The sequence below is a fragment of the Cyanistes caeruleus genome, chromosome 11 (assembly GCF_971803275.1).
Source record: "Cyanistes caeruleus chromosome 11, bCyaCae1.hap1.1, whole genome shotgun sequence".
Lineage (NCBI taxonomy): Eukaryota > Metazoa > Chordata > Aves > Passeriformes > Paridae > Cyanistes > Cyanistes caeruleus.
In genome coordinates this window covers 18,598,456-18,612,574 of record NC_141711.1, presented here as the reverse complement: position 1 = coordinate 18,612,574, position 14,119 = coordinate 18,598,456, and the positions used below count along the sequence as shown (strand labels likewise).

The window sequence follows — 14,119 nt, the reverse complement described above, 5'->3', positions numbered from 1 at the left end:
TGTGTTGTTTTACCTTTTACTCGCAAAAGATAAACTTGGTTAGTGACAATATTTCTTTTGAAAAGAGAATCTGATGGTGATGGATGTGCAGCCTGAGGTTTGTGCTTAAGCATTAATTCTTGGTTGACAATAATGCACAACAGGGTTTGTTTTGGTTATGTGGTAACATCCCCCTTCAATATAGGTTTGCAAAGTGTAACAAATCTCTCTCAGTACTGTCAGGAAAGCTTTTTATCATTTTTTGTACATTTATTTTATCTCTGTGTGACCTTTCCTGCCTCTTTTCAGGCACCCACGTCATGGAGGGCTCTGGGCGGATGCTGGTGACTGCTGTGGGGGTGAATTCCCAGACTGGCATCATCTTCACTCTGCTGGGAGCTGGGGGAGAAGAGGAGGAGAAGAAAGACAAGAAAGGTAAATCTCCCAGCACCAGGATGCTCCAGAGAAAGCTCTCTGGGCTTTGTGCAGCCGGAGCTCTCCTCCGCTCTTGACAAATAAACACGATTTTTTTCAAAATGCCTTTTTATTTTTTTATGGCACATTTTTATCATCACATGTCACACAGAAAAACAGCAGAAGCTGTTAACCAATAAATCCATTGGATAACAAGATGTTTTTCCAGTGTGAAATTGCAGGCTCCCAGTCCATACCAAAATGCAGGGGAATACCTGGGCATGCTCCAGTTGCTGTGGCTTCTCTACATGAATCCATGCTTCACCTACAGTTTGCTAAGATTTTGTGCTTTTCTATCAATTTAACTTTTCCCACCCCAGGAAAAACACCCCTTGGCCATGGAAATAACATCTGTCCTGGAGCTTGTGGACTAAAATAAAGATAAGCTGTGGCTCTTTGCTAGCCTGGTTGTTTAATGTCAGTGACTGACTTGAGAGGCATTTTAATTTTTTTCAGGTGTAAAGGTTGAGCTAAGAATAGTAAAAGCCAAGAATGTAGCAGTAAATGTTAGCAGACAGTTTTACTTTCATGTCCTGTATCAGTTAATGAAATCAAGAAGCCTCTTTAGACTTTTCACCTTATTACAGTGTGATGTCATAAGCATTTGCTAATTTATGAGCTGCACACTAAGCAGAAACATGATTTAATGTCTGTCCTTTCCAGTTTTTCTTCACACAGTCTTGTAAATTGTTCTGCTTCCACAATTTCATTCCAAGTCTGTCCTAAGAATATTTGTCTTTCAGGCATAATTAAGGGCCAATTAATACAGGTTTTTCAGACATTTGTGCTCTTTCTAGTGGTTTTCACTATTAATAATAAAAAAAAAAACCAGTTAAAGCTTTACTGAACATTTTATTTGCTATCTGTCAGGCAATATGATTCCACCATTTTTTTTTTTTGTTTCCATCCTTTTACATGAAGCTCTGGATAGGAAGGCCAAATTCAAATGGTTTTCAGGACCTACAGTTTCCATTTCTGAGAATATTCAACCAGCAGCTGCCTTTGACTCCCTGCTGCTTTGAGGAAATCCCTTTTTGCTTAATGAAATGTTTATCATTTCATTTCTGCAGAGAAATGCACAATAGCTGCCTGGCACTGGGGAGCTCCAGGAGAATTAAAAGGAGAAAGACTGAAACTTCACAAAGCAAAAAAACCTCTTTTACACCAGACTAGTTTTGAGCAGCAGCTTGGGGTTTTCTCTTGCTGTGGTTCAGAGCCCGTGTGAGATGTGGAGGAGAGGAGGAGCAGCTTCACCCCTGTGTGATGGGAGAGCTGTTAAACCCTGTGCTGGGTTTAACTGGGCTGGCCTCCCTAGGCTGTGCTCAGGTGCTTCTCCCAGCTTTCACTGGGAAGAGCCTGGAAAGGAAGGAAAAGAGAAATCAGGGAGCTTTCCTCACATTGTGGCTGTAACTTACCCAGAGACAGTTTCTGTGCTAGAATTTGGATGCAGACACAGAATTTAACTGAATATGGCTCTGTAGAAACAGCTATCATATTAAAAAATCCATAATATAGAGAATTCCTCCACATTTTCTGGTGCTGCTGGCGGCTTTGTGCCCGTGCCTGGGCAGAGCTGGTGGCACCAACTCAAATTGAAACCTCTGGTATATAAACCTGCAGCTCTCAGAGATCCTGCCCCTTTCAGTCCCCGTGGGTGTGTGCTTTTATTGTTCATTAACACTTTAAAAAATCCTCGTGCAGGTGTGAAACAGGAGGAGGAACAGCAGCTTCCAGGTAGAGTAAGACTTGTACCCCATCCAATGGTGCAAATCAGGGGGAAATGCTGATGGAAATAATCATCTTTGAATCAGTCAAGTCGAAATTAAAGAATGATTTCAAATCAACAAGATCGCTGGTGCCAAATCTTTTGGTGTGCAGGCATTGTTGGTGTTGCAAATCCTCAGGTTCAGCTGGAACAATCAGCTGTTCTCCAGAAGTAAATTGCAAGGTATTTAATGTGGAATACTTGATTTGCTGTTAGCAGCTCACGCTGTGCTGGTTGGGGTGGGGACTCAAACGGAATAAAGAACAAGCACGAGTCACCAAAACAGTTTAAATCATTGCCACCACAGCAATCAAATTTGCAATTGAAATTTTCCTGAATGCAGTTGCACAGGGTGTGTTTTTAAATCCTGGGAGCTGTTTATTTTCTTCTCCCAATTTGCCATTTGTAAATAAAATCAGCCCATTCTTCTGCAGTAGCAGCCCAGTACAGCATGAAATAATCCCTGTGGGGCAAGGACTGGAGCAGTTGGAGAGTCTCAGTCAGAATTCAGGGGAGGACTTGGTTCTATTGTGAGCAATTAACCCCAGAAACAAAACAAAATACATTTTATCTGTTATTTGCAGAGACTAATTATATTGCACTTTACTATAAAAAACAGAGTCAAATGATAAAACCTCCTTCAAGCTTTTCACCTTCCTGTTAGGAAAGATTTCTTGTCCAATTTTCTCTAATATGTGGATAATTGCTGAAAGGAAGAAGAGGGTTTTCTTTTCTGGTTTTTCTTTCGTGTCACCACAAACCAGGAAATGTGTCATGTCCATTCTCTGGATTTAAAATAACCCATTATTCTCCTCAAGACTACATTTGCCTTTTGAAGGTAAAATATAGGAAAATTCCATGTTTCTACTCAGATTAATGGGCCTTTTACCTGGGTGATGGCAGGACATGGATTGAGCCCTGTTAGACTGGGATGCATCAGTGATGATAAATCATAATGTGCACAATTATTTAAAACATAAAATATGTACCATTTTACTGTGTAGAAGCATAACATTTTTAAAAGGAAATTTTAAAGCTACCCATGCACAGTGTAAATTACTTCTAAAGGAAGTATTTCAACCACTTTAAAAATGCATAAATTGCATTGAAATAAAACAAATTACATTTTACAAGTGTACAAATTGCATTTACTAATTACAATTTACAATTACAAGAAATAAGACATTAAAGAGCAATGCACACAGAGCTGTGTACAGTCAGTTCTCACCGACTCCTTTGACTTTGCTAAATGTGTTTCATATTTATTTATCTTCTATTATTATTGTTATTATCATTATTGTTATTATGATTTGAGTTTTCACCTTACTTTGTGACACCTTCCCAATGCCACTTTGCTTTGGAAATTTGTGTTAATTAATTTCAAGCTCTTTGATTTTGGGAGCAAACAAAGCCGCCGAGGCTTTTGGCTCTGTCACGTGCGCTCGTTCGCGTTGTTGCTATTATTTATTCATTATTTGTTGTTTTGTTTTTTTTGTGTGTGTTTTTTTTTTGTTTGTGTTTTTTTTTCTTGTTTTTTTGTTGTTTTTTTTTATCCATTATTGCTCAGTAGATTCTTCCCATCCCTCCTCCCACCCTCCTCCAGCCACAGATGGTGCAGCAGGTGCAAATGCCACTGATAATGCAAATGCCAGCTTAGTCAATGGTACGTCACAACCCCCGGCTTGTCTGATTTGATGGATTTCTCTCCTGACTGTGTCAAATTCCCTCTCCCCTCGCTGACCTGCACAGATGTTGTGTGTGTGTGACTGCACTCTGAGAGATCCTGCTCCACACGCTCTGCAGGAGCTTGCCAGAGGGGCCACAGGGATGCTGCAGCCTCATTCCCACAGAATCCAGCCTGGCAGGGCTGGGCTTTACAGTCTTGACCCATTTAAAACCCCAGTTAAAAGGAGCCAGCTGCAAAACTTTTGGGTAGATTCACCCAAAGTTTCATTATGAGGCTTCATTATTCAGCATAGATCTGGAGAGGAGGAAAGGGATTCTCTCTGCTTCTCCTCTTTTTCACTCTCACAATTCCTCACACAGCTCTGAGGGAGGGCTGGGATCAGGGATCTGCCTCCATTCAACCAACACTCTGTTAGGGACAGCCTCTGCTGTTTTCAGCATCTGTTTTGGGGGGATTGAGAAGTTTTGTGGATATTTGTGTGAGCCCCCAGCAATCTTCTCCCGAGCTGTGTTAACTAAACCCAAAGCAAACCATTCCTGCAGGCAGTTTTGACTGTGTCCCAGTACAGATTCCCCACTTGTTAGCACACAGGTGTTTCAGTGTCTCTCCTAACACTCAAATTCCAGTGTTAAATTGGATTGAATGGGTCAATATTAGTGTAGGCATCAGATGTTTTTTTGCTGCTAATCAGATACATGAGCCTTTATTTGCCAAACAACCTTTCCTTCTTGTGCAGTGCCAAAAATACCAAGTAAAGTCATTCTGCTTTTCATCATGTTGGTGAAAGAAGTTTGTTTTCCATGCAGGTTGCATTTCACATGTGAAATGAGAGTTTCTGACAGCAATGTCAAGTGCTAAACAAGGACCAGGATTTACTGCTGTAAGGTCACATTTTAAACAGTGACACACAGGCAATCTTTGAGCCTATTTCCAAATCATTTGGAAGAAACATATAACCAGATTTAAAACCCATTCTGGAAAACTAGGAATTACAATCCCTGCATCTCCTTGCATGGCGGGGACCTCCAGCGTCCTGGTTCCAGATTCCTTAGAGACCAAGAAGCAGGGAATGAATTATAAGTGTTTTATTCTCCATTAATGTGAGGGTGCTGAGGTCCTGGCACTGAGCAGCTGTGGCTGTCCCAAATCCCTGGCAGTGCCCAAGGCCAGGCTGGACAGGGCTTGGAGCAGCCTGGGATAGGGGAAGGTGGCCCTGCCATGGCAGGGGTGGCACTGGATGGGCTTTAAGGTCTGTTCCAACTGAAACCATTCTGTGATAATTCCACTTTGGGGAGTGTAAAACAAACAAACAAACTCCCCTCCAGTCCCACTGGATCCTCAGCACTCCTGCTCATCCCTGGCAGCTGCCCAGGAGGGGTGGGAGCAGAGATCAGCCCCTCTTTGCTGGTGCTCAGCAGGTGCAGGAGGAGCCCTGTGCTGCTCCCTGGGCTCTGGTAAATCCCTGCTGTCTTTGGGCTCTAATGCTGAGCTTAATGAGGAAATTGAGTTCCAGGGGATATTAGATCAGTGTCGGAATTAGGGATGTGATTTTCCATCATCCTCTCTTCAGTCAGGAACAGCAGTTACTGTCCCTGTTTATCCTGGAGCTGAGAGATACAAACTCAGGCCTTTGCAGTGAGGAGTGAGGTTTTTTTTGTGCAGTTTGGGATGTCTTGGATTTTAGCTCCCCTGAGATGAGGCAGTTCAACAGTTCTGCTGGTCTTTAACCAGCACGGGCAGGAGAGGCTTTCCACAATTCAGCTGCTCAGAGAACTCAGGCAGACTTAGGTCTGAGTGCTCTGGAATTATCTGGGAAATGGCCAATGGCAGATTTCTGGTAATTTCTCAGCACTGATGATGAATTAAATACTTAAAATGTGGATTTGGTTTGGAGGGGAGAAAGGAAAGAGAGAGTAAGTTACAAAGCAAGGAGCCCAAATTCATCTACATATTCCTTTGGTCTGGATGAAATGGATATTTTTTTAAAGTCTGAAAATTCTTCCTGAGATATGACTGGAAACAGGAATTTTACCTGAAGTCTAATACTTTTGTGTAGAAAATATCTTAAAATAAGAAAAAAATAATTACATACTTGAATAAGTAACAAGCTCAGGAAATGTTGTTGCTTGAAAGTCAACCAATTATATTTCAGATAAAATATTTTTATTCTTAATTGTCAATGCACAATTGGCACAAAAGAAAGAGCTGGTGAGCCTGTAGTGATAAATTAATTTACTTTGTGATCCAGCCTGTGTATTATGTGCTGTACCAAAGGAACTCCCATTTCTGTGGAGTTTTAGGAGTTGAAATCAAAATAGAGAATTGTTGTTGATCTCATTGTCAGGACTATGGACACTATGTTCAGTTTCTGAAAGGCTGGGAGTTAAAGCCATAAACAGAGCAGAAAATTTTGCAGAAAGGAAAGGAATTCAGGAAAATTCATCTCATTGCCAAGTATTATATTTAGTAAAGGTAATTTTAAAGAATGAAAATCAGGGAAGCAGCAATCACTGTTTACAGCTTGTTTACCCCAAATTTGATTTCCTTCTAGTAGAGCAAATTACCCCAAATTTGATTTCCTTCCAGTAGAGCACTGCTACCTTCCTAAATCAGGATTTCCAGGGTGGGTTGTTGGGCTTTTTTTGGCATTAGTAACCCTGAGAATTTGCTACTTAAATGTGTATTTAGAAAATATAGAAAAGGTATAGAAATGGCTTATAGAAATCTCTGCTGGAATATTTCACATCTGTTCTTAATCCTTTTGTATTTACTGAGCTACTTCACTTTCTGCAAAGCAATTTGCAGTTTGAATGAGTTTTTAGATATTATTTTTCTACATTTAATAAGTTTCTGAATTGTAAGTGAAGTTATTTATGCATAGAAGAATTATCTAAAACATCCTGTTTAATGGAGTGATTCCCTCTCAGCACTCAAGCACAACTCTGTTATTTTCTTTGGTTGATTCCAAGCAGTTCTTCCAATTTAGAAATAATTTCCAAATGAGGGAAATAATTTCCAAAATAGTGATAGGACTTTGTTATTCCATGTCATTGGCTCTCCTTCAAGGGCTGCAGCAGGAAAAGGGGAGGCTTTTCTTGGGAATTTTGTTTGGTGAAATCCGTGACTTTTATAATAAGAATTTTGTCAGTAAAGGTGCCACGAGTCCTTTCTAAAACACAGGAATTGTAGTGAGGCAATGGCATGCAAAAAAATATTTATATTTCAATTCAGAACTTTCAAATCAGCTGCAGAATGCAGGTGTTGTGAGAAATGCTCTTCTAAACTCTCTGATTTTTCATCCTTGCTTAGAAAAGTGATAAAAAACTCAGGTGGATTTCTCCAGCCCAAACAGCATTTATTTTATTTCTTATTCCAAACAGAAAAGAAGAAAATATTTTCAGAATTATGTAAAAATAATATATATATATTTGTAAAGAATTATTTCACATTATGCTATCAAAATATTAATAAATACCCATCCTTTTGATGATTCTAAACAATGCACTGAGGACAGAAGGTTGGGGGAATATTTGTACCTGCAAGGAGGAAGGATCTCTCAGCAGTGGTGATTCTATCACCTTTCTTTCTGCCTTAATTTCCTTGTTCATACTTTATAACAAAGTGCAGCCTTAAGATTATTTGGCACAGGATGATATAAATAGTTTACATCTTCCTTTTCTTTATCTTGATTACCCAAATTACCTTTTCTTTGTTATTCTGTCTAAATAACTGAAGTGTAACTATCCCTCGTGACTTCCCTCACTCAACAACCTGAATGCAGTAGATTAAGAATATTAAGAATGTATTTTTTTACATACTTGAGTTCAAACTGTTGTTAATGATTGTTTATTTTGTGTACTGCTATTTTCAGGTAGCCAGTCATTTGTTAGTGTATTTTATTATGATAATTAAATAACAAATATATGTCCTAAAACTACATATTTTAATTTACAAAGAAAAAATAATCTCTGTGATGTGTATGCCAGTGGGGACTGTCATGTTTGGGTTTTGTTGGTGATTTTTATCTTTGAGAAAGTTGAATATTGTTCAGTTTTTATGCCACTGCAAGGTTTGGAATTGCACTCTGCAAGAGGATCTCTAGAGCAGGAAATGGAGCAGACTGCCTGCTCTAAATTAATGCCTTCCAGTTCTTAGGGAAGGCTTCATGCTCCAGCCAGAAATCCCAATCTCCAGAGATATTTTATGTCTTCCAGTAACTTTATTAAAAGCCTTTCTAAGGAAAACAGCCACCAGGCAGGTACTGAGTCCAACTGTACCCCACAGGCAAAGGTTTTATAGGGAATTTCACCATGAAAATGAGCTTGGTTTTACTCAGGTTCATGGATTCATCCCTTGTGCAAAGCTCTGGAAGGTGGATTCTGAATTTTTAAAAGTCCTGTTATTGCCAGGGTGGGAATAGAATTAGAAACAGAGACAAGCTGATGGTCAGTGTTTTATTGCAAGAATTCACCTGAGCATTGAGATGATTTTAGGTCACGAGATGTCCTTTCCCTGGCTCTCCTTCTGGCTTTTGGAATTTCCCAATGGGAAAATTCTGGGCCTATTTTTCACCCCCAAGACTGGTTTGGTCACTTTTGCTCTCCCACTTGTGCAAAGACCAACATGCAAGGGATGCATCTTAGCTTTTCCATTTTGTTATTTTAAATTCACAGCAGAGTGAAAAAATGAATCCACACAGCAGTCAGAAGAGCAAGATGTAGCTGCTGGGACATTTTTTAAATAAATTCTGATGATATATTTCTTATTTGAATGTGTCAACAATCCTGTAACGGTGTTTAAGCTGAATTTTCCTTAGCATCCTTTTTTATTGTGCATTTTACATAACTACCAAAAGACACTGTCATCCATTCTGAAATAATATTTGTTACAGTCTTTTCCATAAATGCATATAATTACTGTGAAAGTTTCATGAGGGATCCCACCAAGAAATTTTGAATACATTTGAAAACATTTCGTTGTTATTGTAAATACCAAAGTTTTGTATGTGATTTGTGCATTTTGCCATTTTTATCTCACACACACTTTCAAATGACACTTCCCATTAAAAAAGGCACAAAGGAATAAGGATTTTGCTGTGGTAAAACTGGTTGTGAATAAAATGTCAAGCTGGAAATTAAAGAGGTACTTGGTAAATCTATGTTCAGGATAAATCTGAATTTAGGTCACCTGGCACTTGTATTTCCAGAAGAAATTTGCTAATTAGTGCAACCAAGTGAGGAAGACGTAATTTAAAAATCCCATCTGATTTACATTTTTATTTATTTATTTAGATTTATTAACAGTATTGTTTCTATTTTTTCCTAATTAATAAGATGATTAATTTAATTCTGGAATACATTAAGAAAATCATATCGGTGTGTGCCAGAGTTTTTAAGTCCCAGCCCTCTGAAAAGTCAGCTCAGGAATATTATTCCCCTTCATCTTTCCAGTGGGGCCACTTTATTAGTTTCCCCCTGTGAATTTATGCAGATCCCTCACAAACACGTCCTGATATTTAGCATTTAAGGTGGCTGGAACTGCTTGGATGTGCCCAGCTGGGTTGGCCCCTCCTGTGAGTGCAGGTGTGAGGGCAGGGGATGGTGCCCAGTGCCCGTGATGTGCTCATGGCTTTTGTCTCCCATTGATAGAAATTCCCATTTTCGTGTTCTGTCTCGGCTGAAGGTTGTTTACTGTCTGTTGTCTGTTGGAATTTTTCATCATTTAGGCAAGATGCAGGATGGGAATATGGAGAACAACCAGAACAAAGGTAATCTTCTTTCCTATTCAGGAGGTTGTGGATTGTATTGTTAGCATGTAGTTCAATCCTGTCCCAAAGTACAGTGAGAACCTGTGATCTGTGCCTGTGTGTGAAACTGGCCCTTATTGTTCATGCAGAATGTCCCAAAAAACCCCAACCAAAACCCCACCAAAGAGATTGGAACTTCCACAGGTCGCAGAGATTTAGGAGAGGAGTGTTTTGAATGAACCATTTCTAGATGTCGCTTCCATCCCACAAAGCTCATTTGAATTAATTTTTCCTGTGCAAGTTGTGTATCCCACGTATTGTTAGTGATTTTCCAGCCCGGTTTTTTTATGTCTCATCATCTCTGGTGTCTGATGGCATTGTCTGGACATCTCTTCATTTGCAGGGAAAAGGCAAAGCAATAAAAAAAGGAAAGCTTAAAGCCAGGGTGTTATGTAGCAGTGTAAAAGCCTTTTATAAGGATAAACAACAGGAAGATTGAGCGTCTTAGGAGCTTCTTATTTAATATACAATGTCAGGAAGAAATTGGAATCAATATTTTGCTTTCTCTGAAGCAAAGTCATGGTTCCCTTTTTATTATAAGACACAGCTATCAAGAGCTCTTTGGGTTATACCAAATTAAATGATAATTTTCTCTTCTCAGATAATATTGAACGTTGCAAAGGTGACGGCTCAGAAACTGAATAGAGAAACTCAGTGGTTCATGGCACAAAAGTACCAAATAAAACTCTATTAAATAATAAGCATTCAGGCTAGGTAGATAAATTAGATTTCCAGGTCAAACAAGCACGGTCTTGTACAATCTCTTCATGAAGGCAAAGCTGTTCCATCTCATCCTATTTTATTTATTGTTCTCAGTACAAACCAGACACATGCACATATATCCACTGCAATGTCATTGCCTTTCAGAAACACGCAAAAATAAAGTTTCCCTCTGTTGGCATTCTGTCAGGAGAGGAGGGATCAGCCCTGAAACTGTGTGTGGTTCTTGTGGGGGAATGGTGATGCCACCACCATCAGACCTGAGGGCTGAGTAACCTGGTCACAGAATGCAGAGGAAACTTTATAGCTCTGGGATTTTCTGGAATGGTGGGTGGCAGAGTGTGGTCCCCTGGTCACCCACCTCACTGCAGCCCAGGGAGGTGACACAGGGGCCATCTCTGCAGCCACACTGCCTTCAAAATGTTTGCATTGGGAATGTGATTATGAGGGGCCATTGCATTCTAAGAGACATCCCAAAATTCAGGGAAATACGGGCCTGTTGGAGCACCTGGGCTCTGCTGTTCCAGGGAATCCTGCGGGGCTGGTGCTGTCACCTGCCCAGTCACGTGCAAGGCATTCAGTGGCATACATGTGTATGGCCCAGAGCGTCATGGCTGGGGGGAAATATGAGGGACAAACCCAACCAGTGGTTTTCCAGCCCAAATCCCCACCTGAGGGATGTGCTGGCACAGCCGTGTCCTGCAGAGCCCCACTGGGTCTCCAGGGCCTGGCACGGGAACCAAGGGTGTCCCTGGCAGCCCCTGTGGTGCTGTCTGGATTCAGAGCGGATGAAGATGGAGAAAAGGAAGGGATAAAGCTCTGGAGTAACAGTTTTGTTCTGCATTATCAGCCAAGCAGCAGGACGGGGCTGCTGCCATGGAGATGCAGCCGCTGAAGAGCGCAGAAGGGGGAGAGGGAGACGACAAGGACAAGAAGAAATCCAACATGCACAAGAAAGAAAAATCCGTCCTTCAGGGAAAGCTGACCAAGCTGGCAGTGCAGATTGGCAAAGCAGGTATGGCTGGGTGACACCAAATCCCTCTGGGTCACAGGAGACAAAGAGCTGCAAAACAAAAGGTTCTGAAAAGGGACAGGCCCTTTTTTACCGCAGGATTTGGAAATGGGTCATCACAAAGCTGTTCTGTGGAGAGGATGTGGTGCTGAAGATCTTTTATTCTCCTAAAAATCAGCTTTGACTGTCAAGGAGCTTTGGGCAACTTGGATTGTAATGAATATTTGAATCAAAATGAAATGCAGATTTTCTCAGAGTTAATATTCCCAAGTGCAGTAATTACGTATTTAATTTCCTCTCCCCTCAGAACTTGGGAGTACACTGTTTCAGAATCTCTAATACCATCTCAAAATATCACTCACACAGTATTTCCCTCTCATGGATTCTGAAAGCATTCTGTTCTCCCCACATATCCCCGTTCCTGCCTCAAGCATGACACATCTTTTGACTCCTGTATCCAGAACCATCTGGCCCCTGGTGCTGGAAGCAGCACTTCTCCAACACGTAGGTAGAGAGTGGGAATCTTCCATAAGGGCCCAAGTACCTTAGGTTTGGTTTTCTCATGGTATTAACAGGGATTTTGATCTCAACTCCTTGGCTGAGGCCCTACAAGATCCCTTTCCTGCTGTTCTATCTCCCTCAGCCTTCTTCCCCAGTCTGGTTTCTCCCCTTCCCATCCCTTTTTAAGCTCATCACAGGAGCTGATCACATAACCCCATGATTCCACTTCCTTTTGCCTGAACAGAGTGTGACCAAATCTGGGATTTCCATCCCTGATATCCAATTTAACGCCTTGCCCCAATTCATATTGCTCCAGCTTCTCTCCTTTCTTTCCCCTGATGATTAATTCCTTGGATCAAATACTTCCTGCACCGCCTTGACTTCTGCTCTCTTTGGTATTTTGGCAGGCACGTGAACATCACTCTTACAGTGATTGTGTAGGGATTTCTGACCAGAATGTGGCAAGGACCAGGAATTAAATTAATTAATCATTGCCTCATTTGGTTTTTCTTTGGCATTGAGCAATCTATGGGGATGTGTTGCATTGTCAGGAGTATTTGCCTGTACAATATTTTAATAGATTTTCCTTTATCCTCTGGTACAAACTGATCTCCCTGACTCATCTGTTTCCTGTCAACCTTAGCACCCTTCAGCGTTACCAGTTTTTTTAAAACTTCAGTCAAGACATGAGATTCACAGCATTCTCCTTCTAGTCTATGATCTCATTAGGGAGAAATTAATTTATTCCGAAATGCAGGCTTAACTGCTTCACACAAACCTGCCAAACAGGGCTGGCCGGAGCGAGGCAAAGCTGAGGCTATAATGGGAATTTTATTTGAATGCTCAAAGCCAGGGACAAAACTGTGGAGCAGGAGTGCTATCCCAGCAGTCTGGGAGAATAGATGGAATGCCTGGGATATTCTGTCAACTCTGTGTGGAATATTTATTGGTGTCTCTGTCTCTTTGGAACCTCTGCTCATGAAAATACACACTCTGCAGATGTTCCATTCAAGAGGGACACCTTGGAAACACCAGTATTAGTCACATTATAATGAAACCCAGTGAAAAAGTGTCCTGTGGATAATTCTGCATTATTGCCTCTTTATATTCACCCAGACACATCTGTGGGGCTTTTCTACAGTATTTTATACAGCAGCATAAACTATGAGAGACTCCTTTCCTCAAGCCTCTAAAGGTATACTTATTTAGAAGAAAGGTCTTTAAATATGGATAGACAAGTAATTTGTAAAAGGTGGGGGTTTAAAGGACAGATAAATGTTGTACCAGGCAAAGTAATGTGCTAAATTGAATAAGTTCAGCTTACGTGACAGCAAAACTCCTGCACTGCCTGGGAAGTTTTAAAGGCAGCAATAAGTGCTTAAAAATGAATTCCCTAGAATTTCTTGTGCACTGGAATGTATGATTGCTGTAAATACATGATGGCAATGTTTTTTCTTCACTGTACACTTTGTCATTGTTATTGTTACTGGTGAAAAACGTCACAAAGAAAAAAATGATTTCTTATCAAATCCAAATTTCTAATTGCTCATGTGCTCAGTGGTGTTTGGGTTTATGTTAACTGGTGATTTCTCCCCCCAGGTCTGGTGATGTCTGCCATCACTGTCATCATCTTGGTACTGTATTTTGCCATTGACACCTTTGTGGTCAACAAGAAGCAGTGGTTGCCTGAGTGCACTCCTGTCTACGTTCAGTATTTTGTTAAATTCTTCATTATTGGTGTTACTGTGCTCGTGGTTGCTGTTCCTGAGGGACTCCCACTTGCTGTCACTATTTCTCTGGCTTATTCTGTAAAGGTAAGAGACATTCAAAATAATCCAGGGAGAAAAGTGCTGTTTGATTGAATTCACTACTGAGTTGGTCCTCGGGTTTTATCAGATGGGATGAAAAACACTCTGAAAATAATGTGCTCAAAATGTTCATGAAATTGCTTTAAAGAAAACTTATATTGAAAGTCTTTCTAAAAAACCTGCAAATATATCTTCCATCACATCTCCTTAAAGCTGCACAGTGCAGGAATATCAAGCAGTAGAAATAACCTACTTAATTTGCAAGGAACCAGAAATTTATTGAGCAGAATGTACTTTGAAAATAGTCCAGTCTTTTGATATGGAATAATTTCGTATTCAAATTTTCTTGTGCGATTGTACAAAGTTT

General features: G+C 40.5%; 1 protein-coding gene across 20 annotated transcripts in view; it reads left to right on the top strand.

Annotated features, from left to right (window-relative positions):
* The window catches only part of ATP2B2 (ATPase plasma membrane Ca2+ transporting 2), a 393,957-nt gene that overhangs the window by 307,299 nt on the left and 72,539 nt on the right, over positions 1 to 14,119 (top strand). For 15 of the 20 annotated variants that reach the window (XM_086846952.1, XM_086846960.1, XM_086846965.1 and 12 more), the window contains 5 exons: positions 289 to 414; positions 3,789 to 3,881; positions 9,631 to 9,672; positions 11,282 to 11,446; positions 13,544 to 13,758. In XM_086846952.1, the coding sequence (XP_086703078.1) occupies positions 289 to 414; positions 3,789 to 3,881; positions 9,631 to 9,672; positions 11,282 to 11,446; positions 13,544 to 13,758 (641 nt within the window). The remainder of the gene's footprint in view (positions 1 to 288; positions 415 to 3,788; positions 3,882 to 9,630; positions 9,673 to 11,281; positions 11,447 to 13,543; positions 13,759 to 14,119) is intronic. The other 5 variants (XM_086846968.1, XM_086846971.1, XM_086846969.1 and 2 more) reach the window with 2 other exon arrangements.